The following is a 22,665-nucleotide window of genomic DNA, read 5'->3' as shown; positions in this document are numbered from 1 at the left end:
CTATTGGCAGGCGCCTGCCAATAGCCCAAATATTATTAAAATGACTATTGGCAGGCGCCTGCCAATAGCCCAAATATTATTAAAATGACTATTGGCAGGCGCCTGCCAATAGTGAAAATTTTATTAAAATGACTATTGGCAGGCGCCTATCAATAGTTTTTCTTATAGAATTTTGACTATTGGCACAGACGATAATTTAAAAATGAAAATGCTATTCGCATTACGTATTCTAGAGCTTTCGAAACCAAATATTATTAACGTCTTTATATCAGAATATTAATTAGATCAAATAGTCAGCTATATTAACCTTTTATGAATCATATGGTTCAGGCGTGTGTTTTGTTCCTACTTAATCCTTCTACAGATTGTGTGAGGGAGAAGTTTAGTCTGATACAACTAAATTCATTTCTACAATTTGTAGGAGTAAAGATTTTGGTTTGTTCCTACAGAATTCATCGTTCTACAAACTTTGCAATGAAAGAGTTTTGTTTGTTCCTACCGAATTCATTTCTCTACATACTTAGTAAAGGTGTTGTTCGGTTTGTTCCAACTGAATTCTTCCTTCTACAAACTGTGTAAGGAAGGACTTTGGTTTGTTCCTACCGAATTCATCCTTCTACAATGGTTTGTTCCTACTGAATCCATCCTTCTACAAACAGTGTAAATAAAGAGTTTGGTTTTTTCATTCTCCTACAAACTGTGTAAGGAACGAGTTTGATTTGTTCCAACTGAATCCATCCTTCTACAATTTGTGTGAGGAAGGAGTTTGGCTTGTTTCTACTGAATCCATCCTTCTACACACAGTGTAAATAAAGAGTGTGGTTTTTCATTCTCCTACAAACTGTGTAAGGAAAGAGTTTGGTTTGTTTCAACTGAATTCATCCTTCTACTAACTGTAAAAGGTAAGAGTTTGGTTTGTTCCAAATTTACTCATCCGTTTACAAACTGTGTACAGAATGAGTTTGGAACTGATTTCATACTTTTTCAACTTGAATAAGGAAGGTTTCTGTATTCTGATTGATCAACTGAATTCATCCTTCTACAAATTGAATTCGGTTTTTTTTACTGAATTTATCCTTTGACGAAATATGCCTCATTTCGTCATTTTGTTGGACCTTGACAAAAGGTCACTTCCTCAGAATGTGCGAATAGCGAAGAAGAGGCTATTCGTATGTACATTGTGCGAATAGTCACTTCATAATATGATGAGATGACGAATAACGCGAAAGCGATACATAGACAAAAAGTACTAGCAGAAAAATTCAAGGTTCCAATGGGTCATCTCTAAACTGATCACAGCATATGCTGTGTCGTCTTCATTAATCTAGTAGAAATAGTATATTACGTTGGGTGCTGCGAAAGTCATACACTACATGAAGTACCAATTTTGTGTTACGAGACGAACTCACAAGTGTGTATTTAAGCAACAAGGTTAGCATTAGGGGGGTCCAAAAAATAAAAGTGTCGAGGAAGTTGGCGGACCCCTGGGAAAATAAACCTTTATGGCCTCCTGATAAAAATTGTATATGGGGCCGATGCGATCCGAGTTGGTTTATGGGTCGCTCAAGGACGAAATGTGTGAAAAAACACTGAAATTTTCCATACATTTTTTCCATTACTTTGTATGGGAAATTTTTTTTAACGACAATATCAAACTTTTTTGGTCCAGACAACTTAGATTAGATGCAAAAGCAACAAAAATGCGTTGGTTCCACTTTTTGGAATTTTTATATCGTCTGGGCACACCTAACAATATTGATATAGACAAAAATCGACATATAATTTCCAAGTAATACAAAGTCAGGCGAGGTCACTATTTAAATTAAGTGTTAGGTGTCGTTGTAAAGGTAATGACAGTGGCTTTCTAACGAGCCCACACACAATAAGTTTCAAGTTGGTGTCTTGACGTAACAGTCATTTGAAAATTGCCTGAGTTCACGACCCTGACATTTTTGCACCAAAATCGATTTCTATATAGCTTCAAAAAATTGTTTTCGATAAAATTTCTTTTTGCAATGAAAGCTTATGCCATAAGCTCTCGTTAGACATGAATATATCCGATGCAAATCCCATAAATGTTTTGGAAGAACCCAAAGACTGAGTGAACAGATTACGAATCTATGACTGACTTAAGAGATGCGAATGCACTTACAAATCATTAAATCGGTCTCTTTGGATTATTCTGAAGTGAAATAATCCAACTCACCTTAAGAAGTGACCTCAGCATCTGTTAGTTACGTTCAATTTTTCATTAACCCTCATTTTCGTGGTTTTTCACATATTTCGTCATTGCGCGACCCATAAACCAACTCGGATCGCATCGGCCCCATATATATTTTTTATCAGTGGGTCATATAGGTTCGTTTTCCCCGGGGTCCGCCAACTTTCTCGAAACTTTTATTTTCCCATACGATTCTGGACCCCCCTAGTTAGCATAAGCAGATTGTCATTATCTGTTTGCTACCTTTTTGTAATGTCCACATCATTTCATAGAATAGGCGATTACATCTGGAGAAAATTTATTTAATAAACTTTCCTATGCAATTCTCAAAAGCTAATTAACATTTGGATTACTGAGAAATATTAGAAATTATTGAGCTGTAAATTTGAATAGTCCAGAATATTAAAATACACTATTCGCAGGCGCAGAGGTGTAGCATGTCGAGAATATTAGATTAGTTGGCGCCGCGCCAACTAATCTAATATTCTCGACATGCTACACCTCTGCGCCTGCGAATAGTGTATTTTAATATTCTGGACTATTCGCAGGCGCCTGCCAATAGTCATTATAATAATATCTCGCTATTGGCAGGCGCCTGCCAATAGTCACTTTAATAATACTTTCACTATTGGCAGGCGCCTGCCAATAGTCATTTTAATAATATTTTGACTATTGGCAGGCGCCTGCCAATAGTCATTATAATAATATCTGGCTATTGGCAGGCGCCTGCCAATAGGACCTACCTATATTATATCGATGCGCTTTACAACCGATGATGATGACGAATCACTGCAATAGATTTGTTCCAAGGCCATATGAATTGTCAAATTTCATCCATAGAACCATAACCTCAATAATATCTCTGTGTAAATCGTGTAGGCGACGTTGCTCGATTTGTATGAAATATCACGTAAGCTGTAATACCACTGTGGATGAAATTGTCGTTGTTCGGGTTGTCAAAGTTCGTGTTTACAGTTACTTGGAACAAACCTATCGCTTCATCATTCGCACTCTGTCAAGATGCATTATTCGCATTACTGCTGATTCGGTTATAGGTTTCTTCAGGCGTTTAAGTTTAAAATGGGAAAGGAAAGAAATTGTAACGAATACCGCCAAATCAGGGAAATTTTTATTAAACAAAATAATGTGATTGGCCGGTCGTAAAAGAAAACTCAATGTTATTCTTAATTAATTTACAAACTTTGAAGAAACGGTCAACAAAAAAAAAATTGAAATTAATCAAAAATGTCAACACTACTCAATAGCGACTATTCGAAAATATATCATCACTGCCATTATGTCATAATACTATAACGGTTTAAGTTGTTTTGCTTGTTCTGTAGAGATGATTTGTTTTTGAATTTGTTTTAGTTAGTGCAAAAGGTCGTGTATAGTTTCTTAACTAAATAACCTAAGGTAAGCTATGTAGTAGCTTTTATTTATTGAAGAAACTATAGCATATAACTATATAAATGGAAGGAATTTGATATTTCGTATCCAGATGAGTAAAAGTATCCGAGGTACTTTTACTCATCGTTATACGAAATATCAAATTATTTCCCGAGTGTAGTATGACGTTTTCCTTTACTAAGGAGGGAAAAACTTTTCCCTATAGATGAAAAGTCCATTTTTCCTCCATAGTAATAATATTACTATCAAAAGTGTTGAAAAGTGTTGAAAAGTTAATATTTGCTTTACTATTTGGTTAAAACAGTGCATCCAAAATACGGCATGTTTCAATCCGCACGAAATTCCGTACATTTTACTTCATGTAAACAAACATCTTCCATGTGTATTGTTGTGTATAAAATGATGATGACGGAATGGGGACAGATAAAACTAAATTCTGACAAAAGAAAAACTTAGTTCCATTGGTAAAATACGAAGATAACTATTGATGACCAAACTGAACAACCGTAACTTTGATATAGCCGAACAAAGGAAATTAAAATCGAAATAACTCACCGCGCGTATGTTCTGTGTTCTGTGTATGAAATGGATTGGGCGCCAAGAATTTCTTTAATTACAGTTCAGGAAAAACGGTGTGTATCGAATATCGTAAATCGAAAATTAATCTAATTCGGTGCGATTCGGATTCGATTTTATGGAAATTGCCGATATTTGCCGGCAGCAAAAAGAAAATTCTGTATTTGAAAACTTAAAGCTGAAAACTGTGTTCTCCAGCGGGAAATTGCACGATTATAGGTTGATTGATTTATCAATAAAATTTATTGATTTATTATTGTAAACGAATTAGATGCGTGTATTGATGCAATTGATTAAACTAAATGAAATCACTCAAAATATTAAAACAAAAAAATATTGAAAATCGCAGATTAAAATTTTGGTGGTTCTTAGAAGGCGGTTCGATATAGAAAGAAGAAAATGTCATGATAAGCTATCGACACGAATAAAATTCGTTAAAATTAATTTAATTGGAAATGTAAGAGATGGCGGTGTTAACGATGGAAAATTTGATATATTTTTTTATGGCAGCAATTGCGTCATTAAAACATTTTCCGACTTTTTTGTCAGGTCGAATAACACCACACTCATGAAAGACATTGTGAGCACCGCAGGGACCTAATCTTCTCTTGTTGGAATTTCCTCTTTTTTCCTCGGTAAACAAATAACTAATTTACAAAATAAAATCGTTTTTGCTGAGGAAAAGAAATATTTACGGGTTTAATCATTAAAATGTTCCGTTCTATTTTCTGTTGATAGATGCTATTCGCAGGCGCCTGCGAATAGTCTTTACATTCTAGAAAGTGCTATTCGCAGGCGCCTGCGAATAGTTAAAGTATTACTGAAAATGCTATTCGCAGGCGCCGGCGAATAGACAAAGTATTTTTGAAAATGCTATTCGTAGGCGCCGGCGAATAGTCACATTATTATTGAAAATGCTATTTGCAGGCGCCGGCGAATAGCTCCATTATTATTGAAAATGCTATTCGCAGGCGCCGGCGAATAGCTCCATTATTATAAAGACCGCAGGCACACAAGTATCGAATGGCCAAGAATACTAGATGTGATGGCGCCGCGCCATCACATCTAGTATTCTTGGCCATTCGATACTTGTGTGCCTGTGAATAGCGTCTTTATAATAATGGAGCTATTCTCACATAATCGTTTATGGCAAGAATACAGTAATATAAGCAGTTCTTTTGTGATCGGTTGTAAGTGCAAATGATACATGGTCGGGAGCTGAAATCATTGTTGAACGAAACAGCCCGCAGGTCACCTTCCTTGACCACGCCTGACCGATTAATTAAAAATAATTTTTCATATGAGTCTAAATGTGATGACATGTGCTCACGTCTCATCTGGCTTGACTGATAAGACTTGAAACAGATTGTTTCTGGATTGATCTGATCTGAAAAAAGTGGATATTAAATCAGTCAACTGAATTTGTTCCGAATCTGATAATTTTAGATCGGATTTTTCAGATTCAGTTTGAGCTAAAATCTAAAGTGATCTGTTTAACTAAAAATTTTAATTGAAACTTTCCTAAAAATTCAGATTTTAAGATTTCAGTAAATTCAGTTTAGGCTAAAAAATTTCACATCAGGTCAGACTTTGTGGTCATTCTCTACAAGGAAATTGAAGCCATTTTGATAGCTACAATACTTTGTAGTAATTCTGTCTGTATAAGGAAATCCAGTTGTTTTATTTGCCATAGTGCCGTGATGTCTGTACAAGGAAAATCCATTTCTTTTGATAGCCACTTTGTGGAAATTCTGTATCAGGAAAATCCAATCGCTTCAACAGCTACAGTGCTTTGTGACCATTATGTCCAAGTAAATCCAGTTGTTTTAGTAGCCGCATTGTGGCTATTTTGTACAAGGAAAATACAATAGACTGTGTGCGATTTTGAGAAAAAAGTTTCATATTTCAATAAAAAGAAGATTTACCATGACTATTCGCCAGCGCCTGCGAATAGTATTTTCAATACTAATTTGACTATTCGCCGGCGCCTGCGAATAGCATTTTCAATACTAATTTGACTATTCGCCGGCGCCTACGAATAGCATTTTCTAGAATGTAAAGACTATTCGCAGGCGCCTGTAAATAGTCACTTCGTTTTCTGTTTATGAAATTCCCTAATTCTCTGAAATCTTAAAGGTCACTGAAACATTTTTGTCAGATTATTTGATAATAATGTTATCGTCTATACAAAACGTGTTCTTATAAACATGAGATCACGCCTCTTCACCTGCTATTTTATACCCTTTTTAGCCCCGTACGAAGTACTGGGGGCTTATAAGATTAATATGCCGTTTGTAACACGTCGAATTGGAAGCAGACAGTAAGGGCAAAGCATTTGGTTATGTTCATAGACTAAGAATCCGCAATAAAAAAAATGTCCGTCCGTCCGTCCGTCCGTCCGTCCGTCCGTCTGTGACCCCTCTAGCTTGAGTAAATCACAACCTTTTTTCAAAATTCTTCTTTTCCCCGATTGGTATCGACAAAAGTAAGGTCAAGTTCGAAAATGGGCATGGTAGGGTCGGCCCCTACAGAGCTAGGGCCCTATAGGTGTTTTTCAGTCTTTCGACGATATCTACCAAAATAAGCACGCAATAGCTGCTTGTGATATATCAAATGAAAGGTATTGACGAGTAGAACAAAGTTGCTGAACATTGTTTTTGGGTAAAATGCAACGCGGGCTCGTTGGGAGGGCTCAAAAGTCGTTACTCGGCCCTAAGTGTTTTTTGCACATAAATCGAGTAAATCTCATCCGATTTTGCTAGATTTAGTTTTTTATGGAAGGTAATTGAATACCGAAAAGAACGTGTCGAAAAAAGTTTCAAATTTGGGCCCTTGGACTAAGGCCGCTACTCGGCCCTAAGTGTTTTTTGCACATAAATCGAGCAAATCTCATCCGATTTTGCTAGTTTTTGTTTCATTTGAGAGATAATTGAATGCCGAATAGAATGGTGGCAAAAAAAGTTTTAAATTTGGGCCCTTGGACTAAGGCCGCTACTCGGCCCTAAGTGTTTTTTGCACATAAATCGAGTAAATCTCGTCCGATTTTGCTAGCTTTTGTTTCATTTGAGAGATAATTGAATGCCGAATAGAATGGGCCCTTGGACTAAGGCCGCTACTCGGCCCTAAGTGTTTTTTGCACATAAATCGAGTAAATCTCATCCGATTTTGCTAGCTTTTGTTTCATTTGAGAGATAATTGAATGCCGAATAGAATGGGCCCTTGGACTAAGGCCGCTACTCGGCCCTAAGTGTTTTTTGCACATAAATCGAGTAAATCTCATCCGATTTTGCTAGTTTTTGTTTCATTCGAGAGATAATTGAATGCCGAATAGAATGGTGGCAAAAAAAGTTTTAAATTTGGGCCCTTGGACTAAGGCCGCTACTCGGCCCTAAGTGTTTTTTGCACATAAATCGAGTAAATATCATCCGATTTTGCTAATTTTTGTTTTATTTGAGAGGTAATTGAATACCCAATGGAAAGTTAGCAAAAAAATTTGGTTTTCTAAAATAATGTCGTAAATTGTTGGTTTTATTTGAGAGGTACTTCGTACGGGCTTTCGTAATTGCGCTATGCGCAATTTTAAAAATGAACACTTTCAGTAAATTTGATCATGCCCAAGTTGACCTGCATTTTGGTAACCGACGCATTAGAGGGTTGTAGACGTATTAGGGTTCCGGGCGTATTATGGTTACGGACGAAATAGGATTACGGGTCGTACGGGGCTAAGTCGCAGCAAACGCTCCGACTGTTCTGATGCCTTGTTTTGTTAAAAAATCAGTAATTATTTGGCGATAAGCGATGATTGTAAATCAGTTATGGCGTTTAATTTTGCCAGTACCATATACGTCGATGGGCGTGTGCTGTTAGCGAGGTTTCACGGAAACGCATACCGCATGCATGGGTGAGAAATTCTTAATAGACACCAACTGGGTATACACAGTTGGGACTTGAGAATAGACATGTATTGGCGAGAGCACGAGAATGTATCGTTGACAGCATCACATACCTGTCGAGGATCATTTGGCATACCAATATAGCTGTTGCATACTGCGAATAGAAAGCGAGCAATTGTGTTAAATGCGGGAATCTAACTTAGATGCACGACTAGGCGTTAAGAATGAAAGACGAGTAATGTGGTGTACAACCACATCATACACAAACCAAAAATACCATCAATGTCATCATCACACCAACAACCAAACTCGAAGAGCACGACACAATGGGCCCAACAAGGATGGCCTCGGTGTCATTTTTCTTGTAAATTCAATTGTAATTTGTAAGAGAAAACTCTTGAATAAAATCAATCAAACCATATACGTCGAATCATTTTTTTGATGTTTGATAACCATTGTAAACACACTTCAACAATGTGTTATTACGGCTCGTGTAACTGGAGAAATTTTCGTGAGAAAAGTGCAAGTTTTCGGTTTTTGATCACCTTTCACCGGCTACAGAAGCTTCGAAGTATTTAAAGTGGTTTTGGCTTTAAGGGTCGAAGTCCTTTTAGGTATATATTATTTATTATGTACCTGCTGCAATATAACGTGCATTACACTTCTGTACATAACACGAACGAGCGTATCGAAATCATCACTGTTTCCGTACGGAATCATCACTGTTTCCGTACGGAATCATCACTGTTTCCGTACGGAATCATCACTGTTTCCGTACGGAATCATCACTGTTTCCGTACGGAATCATCACTGTTTCCGTACGGAATCATCACTGTTTCCGTACGGAATCATCACTGTTTCCGTACGGAATCATCACTGTTTCTGTACATAACAACAGTGAACAAATTTGAGATTTTTCTATTGTACTATAAGTCAACTTACAATTATACGTTAAAATCGTATGTCATCTTCCAGCAAGAAAAAACTAAGTTGATAAAATCGCTTAGTTCGGTTTTTGCCCTAATGAATTTTGTTTTTTACATTTTAGTATTCGAACGCACAAGAAGAAAGCAGAGAACTGGAATAAGAAATGTAGTGGAACCGATGATAAACTAGTCGAATTTTGGGTAAATAAAGGTAAATTTTCCTTGCTGTAAGCTATTTCAGAATATGGTCTAAATTACATTTATTCCCGTTAGATCGTACGTGAACCGCTTGAGAACTAGAGAATGGTCACCTGTGGTCCAGGCATACCCAACTTTAAATGGAATTATAATTCGGGACACATGTGTTCAAATGTAACATTTGCGGGAGCGAAACGCAAGACGAATTTTCGTGTTTATTTGGTTCAAAATTACATTCGTTCCTCGTTAATCTCGCTAACGTGTCGTAGCGAGACGCAAGCCTAATTTTTTGTGTTTATTCGGTTCAAAATTACATTCGTTCCTCGTTAATCTCGCTAACGCGCCTTAGCGAGACGCAAGACGAATTTTTTGTGTTTATTCGGTTCAAAATTACATTCGTTCCTCGTTTATCTCGCTAACGCGCCTTAGCGAGACGCAAGTCGAATTTTTTGTGTTTATTCGGTTCAAAATTACATTCGTTCCTCGTTTATCTCGCTAACGCGCCTTAGCGAGACGCAAGTCGAATTTTCATGTTTCTTCTTTCATGTATATAATCGACATTAAACACTGTTTTTCGGACCGAGCATTAATTCTGTCATAGTGTACAATATGCGTGACGTCATAATTACCTAGATTTCAAAAGCCTTCCTTAATACATCGATAAGTTGGCCGTTTGCGCCAATGCAATAAAACATTCTAAGGTACCAGTAAATATTGTACGTGTTGCACTCGTGTTTTGTGTACTATACACGAGTGTATAACGCTCACAATATATACCGGTACCATAATGTACTATTAAATATGTTGAATCCATTTACAAATATAATTGATGATCAACTGGCATTCGAATTTGATAATTATTGTTAATGTTTTGTACTAAATTTATAAAAGTTTGTTGAATTATATTTATTATACTAATTGAAGGATAAATCCTTGTTTGATTATTTTTACAAAGAGATATTTTTATGCCGCCAGAAGACTTGTGCGATAGAGACGATAATTTGTGCAAATTTTAAAATGCAGCGTTAAAATTGTGCTGCAAAGTATGCCACGATATAAGTATTTGAAACTATAAATTGTAGTAGACGCTGCTTTTTAAATGAAGCACTTGCACAATCGGTAAATTTTCTTACAAGAAGCAAAATGTCTAGTGGCGATTTGAAAGCACCACTAGTTCGAGGATGGAAAAGAGAGGCCACTTTCGAAAGTATTACAAGAGATTCAGAAATTGAAGGCAAGGTCTGCTATTATTCTCCTGGGTCCAGACGAAAGCTGCGATCCGTTGAACAAATTCAGAAAGTAATATAATTTGTAAACTGTCTCTAATTTCCCAGTCTCTAGTCTAACTTTAACATCTTTTCCAAGATTTTGGACAAGCAATGCTCTAGCCTGACTATCGAAAACTTCTCCTTCTCAAGTAAAGTAATGGTCGGGGTTTTCATACAATACCATGGTGGTCTCGTCTACAAGCATTTTAGCGATGTGGCAATGGCTGATCATTTGAAAACGGTGAAACAATTGAGAGCTCCTATTGACCGTGGGAAATGTAAGAAGGTAATAAAATGATCTTCGAGTCTGGTACATCATCTGATTTGTGGTTGTTTGAAAAATTTGGTCGTTAGGTCTTCGGATGCTAAAGTTGTGTTTAAAATAGTCCCGTAACATGCTCCTTTCACTGGTTTTAGTTAGATATTGAAGTCGCTATCGACAGTATGGCTGGCTGATAATTCATAATTTTGCAATTAATAAATAAAACTCCTACTAGAAGCAAATGTCTACAATTTTCGAAGAGCAAATATGAGAGTCGTCAAATTTCCGGTTGTTTACAGATAAACGAGCCCAGTAACAAAGACGTCGTAAACTCGAATCCGATGGTTTCCGATCCATTGAAGTCACTAGAACCAGAAAGCATGAATGTCGTGCCATCTGACAGCGAAAGTGATGGTCTTTCTGAAATTAATTCCGTCTCTGCTCTTGGATCGAATGCAGCCGATTCTTCACTGCACCGATGTATAAGACTTAAGAGGTACGGCTCGAAAGAATGCAATTTCTACGATGAGAACGGATATATATACTCAATCAACAATAACGATCCTGCTGTGAAAAATTATTATTTTCGGTGCAAAAGCGACAAAAAATACCATTGCAAGGTTCGGGCAATCTCAAAGAATAAAGATTTGGATAATACAGTTCTAAAAGGAGAGCACAGTCATTCTGGGACGTGCACACAATGAAATTTCGCTACAATTTGGACAAAGAAATTGAAAGAAGCCCACTAGAATTTGGTAGAGAAGTCTACTTAAAAACGATGGATGCAATGGTAGATGAAATCGATGTAACCAATGTTCCTGACAAAAAGGAACTTTCGAGCTTCATTTCTCGCCGAAAGCTGAAGTTCATACCGAAACTACCAAATACAGTCACTGATTTTGAAAAGAAAATCAGCAACGAAAATTACAGCGACAGGTTCACGAAAGATAGACAAAAACAGCCATTCTATCGTGGTGTTTGGAAAAGCGAGAAGGGCGGTTGTAACATTGCATTCATCTCTGAAACTGTTCTTAAATTTGTACTAGTCATGTCAAGTATCGTATTCCGAATGGACGGTACTTTCAAAGTTTTACCCAGACACATCAAATTCGGTCAACTTTTCATTATAAGCGTGATTTACCGCGACAAATCGTACCCTCTCGCTTATATATTGATTTAACGGAGAAATTACGAAGCCTATGACAATGTTTTTACAAAACTGAGCGAGATAATCCCAAGTCATCTCGTATCGGAAGTGATGGCTGATTACGAAGCCGCTACGCGAAAGGCAGTTTTGAAACATTTTCCAAAAGCACGATTAGTGGGTTGCTGGTTCCACTATGTGCAGGCTATAAATCGAATTGCAAAACGTTTTGGGCTATTGAAAGATGACAAATTTTCGGATACGATTAAATATATATCTGCACTGGCCCTCTTACCGCACAATTACGTTTCGGATGGTTTCAAGTAAATCGGTAAGCAGCATGTTCTTCATGAATCTTAGATTTCAAATTCGATATACTTTCAATGAATTGGGAAGAATGTTGAGAAGTAAGGCTGGATTTCCACCTACCAAAAAAGTACTCCAAGTGAGAGCCAAAATTGCATTTTTCCAATTTTTGCTTCGTTTACTTGAGACTTCGCTCTCTCTAACGGCTCTCATATTGAATACTTTTTGTTGAGTAGAAACTATATTTAACTCTTAGATGAGGCTTCTGCCACTCTATCACCATCATAATTATCAAATGCCACTTCTATTATCAATGTCTTTTAAATAGACAGATGCAGAATATTTTACTTCATTTTTTTAAACATAAGTTTTCCTATTGCTGATTTAGCCGAGCCTCATCATTTACTATTGTCGTTGTAGTCCATTACATTTGATTAGCCGGCCATAACGGGTTACAATTTTCTGCAAATCGATTAATAGTGTTGTAATAACAACATTCTTCTACTTATCACATAATGTTCTTGAAATATTCTTAACAAAAATGTCGATTCCTTGCATTGCAGACGACGGTGTCACGAGTTCTCGTCGTTGGGATAGATTTGCGAGTTATTGGTTGAGACAATGGAGAGGAGCCAATATCTCTGTTTATGGTATCGTTGATCGCACCAACAACTACGCCGAATCCCTTAACAAATCTTTGAACGTTCTAATTGGAGCTCGCCACCCCAACATTTGGAAGTTGATCGAGCGTATTAATATGATAAATTTGGACTATTCGAACATGATAACAAAGGCATCCCGAGGCAAGATGAATAAAACCTACAAGAAGAAAGTAACGACTTTACTTAACAAACGAATCGAAAACGCGACGAAGATTTTTGACCGAACAAAGGACATCGGCCGATTTCTACAGGAGGTAACATACGATGTGAAATTAGATGTTCTTCTCAAAGAACGTCTTAACATCAATGACATGAGCAAAGAGGAAGAGCATGATTATGAGGAAATAATTCCAAACAGTTTCAATTCAAAAACTATGCGGAAACGTCGTAACTCCCAAAACTAAAGGGAACAAGTGAAATTAACGGAGAACGAATGTAATTAGTGTATTTTCGAAATTCAAAATTTTTGGTGTTGCTTACAAAATATTAATTTTAGATCAAATAAAGAATTATTCCTTGCTTCAATCTCATTAAGGTCGGGTCCATCAAGTGCGTCCATATATGGCCAAATGATATAGGCCATATCGTGTATTGAGATGTTGAGAAAGTTAAAAGTTATGTGGACGTCCTTTATAGACTCATACCCCTAAGGTTTTCTTTTTTTTGTTAGAAACAAGGTCTGATCAAATCTCAATTTTTCGGTTTTATGCAGAGTCTACTTTTAGATATACTTTTCTCACATTTTCCCAAAAATATTTTCTCCAAAATTTGGGAAAATTGGAAAAATATTTTTCATTAGAATGTTCAGTAAGGAATGATTCTCCACTGTAGAACTCTTCAATTGTAAATCTGTGTGCAATCCGTGTTGTTTCCATAGTGACTCCGTGTTGATTCCGTGGTGATTCTGTACAGATTACGTGGTGATTCTGTACAGATTCCGTGGTGATTCTGTACAGATTCCGTGGTGATTCTGTACAGATTCCGTGGTGATTCTGTACAGATTCCGTGGTGATTCTGTACAGATTCCGTGGTGATTCCGTATTAATTCCGTGGTGATTCTGTACAGATTCCGTGGTGATTCTGTACAGATTCCGTGGTGATTCTGTACAGATTCCGTGGTGATTCTGTACAGATTCCGTGGTGATTCTGTACAGATTCCGTGGTGATTCTGTACAGATTCCGTGGTGATTCTGTACAGATTCCGTGGTGATTCTGTACAGATTCCGTGGTGATTCTGTACAGATTCCGTGGTGATTCTGTACAGATTCCGTTGTGATTCTGTACAGATTCCGTGGTGATTCCGTATTAATTCCGTGGTTTTTCCGTAGATATATAGTGCCGACTTTATACTGATTCATCGTGGATTCCGCACTGACTCAGCATTGATTCCGCACTGATTCATTGTGGATTCCATACTCAGACTCAGCCGTGACTCTCACGTAAAAACCCAAAAAAAAATTATCATTTTGAATTATTATCGTTTTGATACATCGAATCAATGATGATGATGATGATGGTTTTTTTTTATTCCAAAGTTAATGTTATCTTAAATTGCGAATAAATTCAGTCGGCCGACTTGAAACTGGTGGAATGATAATGAAACTAACACAATAGATTCAAAATCTATCATTTCATTTTATTTGAATTAAAAACGAATGACTGTGCTCATACAATAACACAACACGACAAAGACTCAAATTATTTCTGAGGATTATTCTCTTCACCGTTATTCGGATTCATCTGGTTGGCGTGATTATTCAAATCCGTTTTAGTGGCTAACCCATCATAATCAGCAGTACGCCCAGATCCGCTTTTTTCGTGGTTTGGGTTGCACTGGTTTGTACGGTTTCCTTTGAAGAAATAAAAAAATTAAAAAATTCGTCAGGTAGCAAGAGCGTAATGTTCAATATTTAACTATTTATTTATTAATTTATTTCAGTTCACTAGTTTTTCAAAGTTAATTAATTAGTTTGGTAATAAATTGAAATCGTATTAACCAAATGATATCAAAGAAAACCGAATTTAAAAACTATGAAGTGATGTATATAAAACATCGACATCGACACGTCTGCTTAAATTAATTGGCATTTTGATTTAACGAACTGTGGTCCTATTTCAAGGAATAACTCAAATTATTTCTTGGGATTATATCCCTCACCTTGATTAGGGTCATTTGGGTTCATCTGGTTGGCGTGATTATCCAAATCCGCTTTTGTGCCTGATCCATCATAACCAGCAATACGTCCAGATCCGCTTTTTTCGTGGTTTGGGTTGCATTGGTTTGTACGGTTTCCTTTGAAGTGATGAAAAAATAATAATCGAGAAGTGAAAAGTGTTTTACACAAAATTTTAAACTTTTCAAAGAAAGAATGTGAAGTTTGAGTTTCCAAAAATATTTTCATGCCTTGGGCATAAATTACGGAATTTTTCTCGTAACTTAGGCCCTCAGCATAAGGAAGCATATAATATATATTGTATGCTTGCTAAGAGGACCGAAAGTAAAGCTGTCAATTCGCGGGGCGAAAGCTTTCGCTTTCGCCCCTTAAATTGACATTTCTTTACTTTCGGTCCTCTTAGCAAGCATACAAAACTTAATACGTAACTCTTTCGGCCTACTCAATCGATACGTAAATAACTATTACACACTTGTCACGAAGAAGTCGAGGCTTGCCGAGACTGATAGTGACAAGTGTGTAATATATATTACGTATCGATTGAGTAGGTCGAAAGAGTTACGTATTAAGTTTTTCATGCTTCGGGCCAAAAATGAGGGTAATTTTTGATTTTTTCTCGAGTTTTCGGCCCTTTGCATGAAAACTCACATGTGCACCTGCTTTGGACGATTGATTTTAGGCACTTTCGCTTGTAAGCCTCACTCCGTTCGGCCTACAATCCGCGAAATTGCCTTAAATCAATCGTCCAAAGCAATCAATCGTGCAAATCAGGTACACAAATGACTATTATATGCTGCCTACTGTGGACGAGAGTTGGGTTTACATTTTCTTCTTTCGTCCCGCAGTAGGAAGCATATAAAAACTTCATACGCATATGTTGTGGACGGTTTATTTTAGGCACTTTCGCTTGTCACCCTCACTTCGTTCGGGCTACAACCCGCGAAATTGTCTAAGATATACCATCCACAACAGATACGTAAATAACTATTTATCACAGCACTCTAGTCTCTAGTACTCAATTGAAGAAAAATTTCACTGAATCGAATGGAACAAATACGCGGCAAATATGTATGATCAGATTGTCTATCAGTTAGATATTTTGCATATAAATTTTATTAGCGCGGATTAAAACGGATCAGGTATATCGTATATCAGGCACATCAGGCAGGAAATGCTGTCAAATCCAATGAGATTGTACATTTATCAGCACAGCACTGCTACTAGCATGAACACTGAATTGACAAGTGTTAATTTTGGAGGTCTTAGTGATGCGAGCTACCGCTTAGGATTGTTTGTATTGTATGTTTTAACTCAACAACGAAAACAAGTCATCTATCTGTATAACAGGAACGCAGTGCCCACTGTGATTTCATCAGCCTCCAAATATTTTCTATGTTCGTGCTAGTAGCAGTGCTATGTAATCAGTTAATCAGGAGCATAATCAATGTGAATGCGCACGGTTTTTCAGTGATTACACATGATTAACCACCATATTTCACGATTAATTGTAGTTTTGTGACGATTCACCTGGTTAAATGCTGGTTAATCACTGTTTCGTCATCATGTTATTCACTGGTTAGTCATCAATAAAAAAGAGTGGTTTTCCTCCGACTAATTAAGGAAAATCCCTTCCGTCTAAATCACTTCCCTACTATCTAAAAGTGTATAAATCTTCAAGATATTGATTCAGCCTTAAATATTATTTAATGAATAATGCACAATTTTCCATAAAAATTTGTCAAATTGGTACCTTGGTTTTTATCCATCTTCAACAGAATCTTTATCACTTGGAAAAATTTTGGTAGAAGAGAACTTGAATCGAGTTGTTAACTCTTTCAACGATACTTTCAAACTGATGCTTTTGTAAAGTGTTGGAGGAGTGATATTGAAAGAAAATATTAAGTGCATAAACATGTGAACCCCCCATCATATGAATTGAGACGTCAATACAGCACATACTGTTCACATACTTGAGTGGTGGTTGCACTCAGCCGATATACAACGATTAGAATTTCGTTAATGTTAGGAACAGCAACTTTTCGTTTAACAAAGTATTGAATCTGTTCCTTCATTGCAATGAAACTATACAAAAAGGTTGGTCTAATGCAACGCACTGACAGTTGTCTAATGTCAAATTTTGTATGAATATCAGAGAAACAGCGATTTTGCTTATTTCATCCTCAAACTAATTTTTCATTTAAATTTCATCAAATCGATCGAGCTTAACAAATGAAATGACGCAGCCTCATATGCATTTATCACATTCAGAAACAATTTGATCTACAATATTTGGACTTAAACCGATAATGCGTGCGTATGCTCTTATAGGTAGACAGTGAGCTGGAAAAATTTATTTGTAAATTCAGGCTAAATGGGTGGGCTATTGAACAAATTTCTCGTTCAATGGATTTTCTTTTTATTCAATAGCGGCTTGTTAAAAAAAATAAATTTCCTCAGAGCTCATTGTGTCTACCTGAAAGAGCATTATCGATTTAAGTCACTTTGGACATAAAATTGTTTCTGAATACGGTAAATAAAAAAAATGTTTAAAATTGCTGATTTTCTGCATGTGAGGTGATTACGTTAATTTATTTGTTGAACTCGATAGATTTGGTGAAATGAAAAATAAGTTCGTCTGAAGATAAAATAAACGAAAACGCTACTTCCTCCGGTTTGTGTGGACAGACACCTGTTTTCTACTTTCATTGGTAAAGCTAATGCTCTGCCTAGCACCGAAACTTACTTTGATGTGAGTCTAATAGAGAGGGCTGAGGAAATATGAGTTGCCAATATTTTTTTTTTGGCATATGAGTGTCGGTCGACTGAATTTATTCGCAATTTAAGATAACATCAGAGAAAATACGAATCCCAACTTGGAGGTGAGTTTACAGCTGAATTTTTTTATAAAAATAATTTTGACAGACAGGCTTGTATGGAAATCCAACATAAAAACGAAAAAAAATTAAATTTTGATACAAAAATTCAAATTTTTAACGGCCAAAAATTGTTTTTATAAAAAAATTCAGCTGTACTGTGCTTTCAATACCATATTTTAACAACATAGTGTACGTGTGTGTAGCGGTATACACTACATTCACCTCAAAGTCGGAGTCCACGTCAAACTGCTGATTTGCAATACCTGCAGTGTCTATAGACTTTGAATAATATTCCATTTTTGCTAGGTTGGCTATGAGTTTGCATATACTGTTATTGGTTATTATATGATGAAAGAGAACGAAATATAATTCGGACCAATTATTTCAACTTCCTCGGGAGATATGTCAAAAAATTGTATGTAAAAATGCAATGACCAAGTTATAATTAACTGGTCTTCGGTTCTCTCGCTCTGATCACAACAGTCTATACAAAATCGTCAAAGTAATCCATTGTACTGTGCTGTAATCAATAAAATCACTTAAAACAGAAATGTTCAGACGCACATTTGAAACTTCGCGCCGCAATTTTTCAATCATTTTGCTCTAATCTGTGATTCCCCCAAAACTGTCAAATACTGATAACGTCGTCACGAACTTTCTATTTCACAAGTTGTGATTTTGGATTTTCTAGTGTGTTGTGTGTGTATGGTGTTATTTTGTGTATAAAGTAAAACTTTATTTCACTTACATCAAATTCATTATGTTAATGAAAAAGTGCCTCGTTGAATCGTTTTTTCGATCGAAAAATAATCGCTTTACAATCAGTGGCAATGGATGTTATCTTTGCTGGTGCAATTTATCCGACACCGACGCTTATCAGTCTCATATGAAACAACACTTGGAGAGTGTAAAAGTTAGTGGATTCAATGCCTGCTGGAAATCGCTCGGGTGCGACATTTGTTTTTCAATTTTGTATTAACCTCTAATCTTATGCAATATCTTCCGGAAACCAGCAATCAAGAACTTATCGGCTTAGATGTCACAGTCCATCAGGCTAGAATAGCTGTAAATTTAATTAACCACAGTGACGGCATTCTGACAATATCCCAGCTTGCTGTGTTCAATGAAATTTTGATATTTGACTTGATCGAACCTGATGCTTTCCCAATTAAACTCATGATTAGTAAGTCGATTGGTTGAGTCAGTCAGCGGCATAGATTTTGAATTTAATTTCTTTTAGACGAAAAAGTTACGCTAAAGCGACAATTGGATAAATTATGTGGCCAGAACCACATCACCATTGTCTACGAAGCAACTATGAATAACGTTAAGTACGAAGCGGTTCAGAGCTACCGTATTGAGGTAATTCGATGAGACCTGATCCAGAACAATAGTTGCTTTTTGAAGTGACGACTGCTTTCACTTTTAGAAAGAAGAAAACGAGCCACAACTAAAAGAAGAACTTTCCGCCACACGATCCGTTGAAAAACAAACTAAGCCTCCAATGAATCCAAAATACCAAGGGTACCTGCCCGTCTCATTGCAAATGCTAATTTCATAAAAAAATTAATTTCATTTCCGCGTGCAGGTGCCTTGAATTGGGTATATTGTCTGACTATACGCCGACGGTAGAGATCAAATCTCTGTTCAAGGTTCAATTTAAACGGAATGGAGCATTAACCGGAAATGAAGAAAAGCTTCGAAAAACAATCACGTAAGTCACCGCCGCCAAACACAATTGTACTATCCGTAGCGTCCTAACCATTCATCAACTTCTGCTAGTGAATTCAATGGACCGTTGACGCCACTCAACTATTACGATATGCTCACCCTTATGGTACAGATTGAAGACTACGGATCTCAGCTGTCAGTAATGCGATGTACCAAAACGAATCGGAGTTTGGTGAAAGTAAAAGGGAACGAGTACGTCTTGAAGGTAGTCATTTGACCATTGACTTCCGGTTGCTCGAACTAAATTTACCCTGAATGAACAGTTACACGAACGTGAAGGACGTCCACTGTTTGTACTTGCCGGTGATTTGATCTGGATCGGTAAGCCACAAACGACTGTGCGAACTTATGGCGTTGTTCAATATGCGACTTCAAGCGAAATGAAAATTAAGTTCCAATCATCGAACAAAGTGGTCGAGAAGACACCGATTTATTCCATGCACTTTGAAATGAATCGGCTCACATTCAAGCTACAGAGATTGGCATTAGAGACGGCAAAGTGGCTTAATATTATCGACTTGTTGTTCCCTCAATCGAATCAGATTCGTCGTTTTGACCAATCGAAAATGCTTCAGTAAGTTCATGCCGTGGTTCTAATTCGACAAAGTTTTGTTTCATTCTTTCTCTCGCAAAATTTTATTCCATTTTAGATTGGACATTCGGGATAAACGGCTGAAGAGCGATACTCATCAAATTGAAGCCGTTCATAATATCGTAGCTGGAACCGCCTATCCGTTGCCGTACGTCTTGATCGGTTTTCCTGGTAGGATTCAATTTTTATTTTGACAAAAATTTGTCAGCTTTCAGGCTCTGCGACTCTCCGTTAAATAAACGAAATATTCACAGGGACTGGCAAAACTGCTACAATTGTCGAAAGCATTTACCAGTTGTGGAAACTGGATGCAAACAACAAGATTCTCGTTTGTGCTCAATCGAATTCCGTCTGTGATGAAATAGCCCAGAGACTATTGGACGCATTACCAAGAAAATCGGACCAACAGCAGCATAACATTATCAGACTGTAAGTACACTGACACTACCTGTTTATAGAGTGCCAGAGTAATCGATGATAAAATAAAATGGTCGTAGATTCGCTGCCTGTGTCCGAAAATCGTGTAACAGTGACGATCTGCGGGAGAATTCAAATTTCGACGAAGGAAATATTCCAAGTTTGCATGAACTGTACAAATATCGAATCGTCATTGCAACTTTAACCGTTTCCGGACGTTTACTTCAAGCCAACATGGATTCGACTCATTTCACTCATCTGTTCATCGATGAATGTGAAAGTGCGACCGAATCTTTTACATTGCTTCCAATTGCTTTGTGTAGCTCGACGGGAAAAATCAATGCGCACATTGTACTTAGTGGAGATCCAAATCAACTGGGACCAGTCGTTCGAGAGGATGTTGCACGAAAGATGACCATGGGTAAGAAATGGTTTCCTTTAAATTTGACAAACGCCAGAACTTTCGATTCTTGTGTGTAGAAAATGGAACTCAAAAACATCCCTTTTAACTCCTTCGTAGGCACATCCATGCTCAAAAGATTGTCCGAAAACCCGTTATATCAAAAAAACAAATCGAATTCGTACGACCGACGAATTACGTGCAGATTGCGAAATAATTATCGTTCACATCACGATCTGGTAGACATGGCGAATAAGTTGTTCTACAACAACGAAATGAAAAGCTGCATGCCAAAGACCGGTGAGTACAATACGACGGTTAAGTTGACAAAATTCCTAAAAATTTTGCTTTTTATTTTCGTCAGCTTTCGAAAAGATTTGTTGGATGTCGGAGCTGGAGTTTATGCCGAAAAAAGGATTTCCAATTTTATTCGAGCATGTGGATGGAATTCCCGAAATCAAAGAAAATTGCTCAAGGTGAGACCCATTTTAACGTTAATTTTACTCCCGGCTCAGATCACTTACCTTTAAACAACGATTTTTGACACGCTTTTTGGACTAAAACCGCGTAGAATTCGTAGAAGTATGTCATCGCTTTCGAAATGAGTACTTTCTATTTCTCTCGCCCTTGACTTACGTGTATTTAATCGTAATCAACAAACAGTAACCGAGCACTTTGTTGAACACTTGATTTCCAGCTACTACAACGAAATTGAAGTAGAAAGCGTTCTTCATTACGTCGAGAAATTGCTCCAAAATGAGCCGCGAAATATTAACCAATCGGACATTGGAGTCATTGCAGCATACAAACGACAGGTTCGGTGATAGTAAAACTAAAGTAACAAACCAACTCAGTCATCACGATTTTCAGGTCATTCACATTACGGAGTGTCTGCAAGAGCGTAATTACGGCGGAATCGAAGTTGGTACTGTTGAACAGTTTCAGGGTCGGGAGAAGCCAATTATTATAATCTCAACAGTTCGTAACGGATCGTTAGGATTCATACAACAACGGGAGGTTTGTAGCGCACTCTGTGTTTTTAATGCAGCGGAGTCTAATGGCATTGCTCTCTTACAATTTTATCAGAGAATCAACGTTTTGCTGACCAGAGCGATGGGTCTATTGATTGTCATTGGACATGTCAAAACTCTGCGTAAGAACAGCGATTGGAGAAAGATTATCGATCACACATCGAACATATGTGGAGGCGAGATAGTAGCCGACTACGGCTATGATGTGGGCGACTACCGATGTTGATTAAAGTAATTTTCTTCATTTTAATTTTCATTTCCTTGCCTTGGCAGGAAACAAATATTTTTAAATATTAAGTGACTTTTTAAATAAATAAGCTTTTATGACAACCTCAAATCGAAGGCGAACCTTTTCGCTTTGTAGGCTGAGTCAATTAAGATTTTCGAACGTCTCGAAATAAGTCGGACTGATCTCTGATTACCCTAAAGAAAGCCTCTGCACTTCCCACCCAAATTTCCTATCTGTTTTAGAAAAAAGTTAATGGACCGAGCTACGTAAGTGATTCCAGATCCGAAAATTTAAGGACATTTTCGTGTTTCGTCGTATGAAAACCTTTTTTATATGCTTCCTACTGCGG

At 37.1% G+C, this 22,665-nt stretch overlaps 2 protein-coding genes and 2 long non-coding RNA genes across 4 annotated transcripts; 3 read left to right on the top strand and 1 right to left on the bottom strand.

The window, feature by feature from the left end:
• Nucleotides 1-3,570: 3,570 nt before the first annotated feature.
• LOC119080573 lies at nt 3,571-10,060 on the top strand. The gene is made up of 3 exons (XR_005088343.1): nt 3,571-3,637; nt 9,149-9,237; nt 9,300-10,060. It is a non-coding gene; the product is annotated as an uncharacterized LOC119080573 (long non-coding RNA).
• Nucleotides 10,061-10,344: 284 nt separating this feature from the next.
• On the top strand, nt 10,345-13,356 carry LOC119080576. Its single transcript, XR_005088346.1, has 4 exons — nt 10,345-10,523; nt 10,590-10,778; nt 11,054-12,229; nt 12,768-13,356. It is a non-coding gene; the product is annotated as an uncharacterized LOC119080576 (long non-coding RNA).
• Nucleotides 13,357-14,522: 1,166 nt separating this feature from the next.
• LOC119080558 (GATA zinc finger domain-containing protein 14-like) lies at nt 14,523-16,900 on the bottom strand. The gene is made up of 3 exons (XM_037188973.1): nt 16,791-16,900; nt 15,025-15,159; nt 14,523-14,716 (listed from the first exon to the last, which is right to left on the bottom strand). The coding sequence occupies exons 1-3, from the start codon at nt 16,804-16,806 to the stop codon at nt 14,565-14,567; spliced, it is 303 nt and encodes a 100-aa protein (XP_037044868.1). The 5' UTR covers nt 16,807-16,900; the 3' UTR covers nt 14,523-14,564.
• Nucleotides 16,901-18,539: 1,639 nt separating this feature from the next.
• On the top strand, nt 18,540-22,424 carry LOC119080408 (putative helicase mov-10-B.1). The gene is made up of 15 exons (XM_037188739.1): nt 18,540-18,864; nt 18,930-19,099; nt 19,157-19,278; nt 19,346-19,440; nt 19,505-19,630; nt 19,699-19,852; nt 19,911-20,221; nt 20,298-20,410; nt 20,494-20,668; nt 20,737-21,077; nt 21,177-21,356; nt 21,421-21,532; nt 21,754-21,871; nt 21,927-22,073; nt 22,143-22,424. The coding sequence occupies exons 1-15, from the start codon at nt 18,677-18,679 to the stop codon at nt 22,311-22,313; spliced, it is 2,523 nt and encodes an 840-aa protein (XP_037044634.1). The 5' UTR covers nt 18,540-18,676; the 3' UTR covers nt 22,314-22,424.
• The last annotated feature ends 241 nt before the right edge of the window (nt 22,425-22,665 follow it).

The sequence above is a fragment of the Bradysia coprophila genome, unplaced genomic scaffold, assembly GCF_014529535.1.
Source record: "Bradysia coprophila strain Holo2 unplaced genomic scaffold, BU_Bcop_v1 contig_350, whole genome shotgun sequence".
Lineage (NCBI taxonomy): Eukaryota > Metazoa > Arthropoda > Insecta > Diptera > Sciaridae > Bradysia > Bradysia coprophila.
Note: the sequence above shows the minus strand (reverse complement) of the source record. Positions and strands in the feature narration are given on the sequence as shown.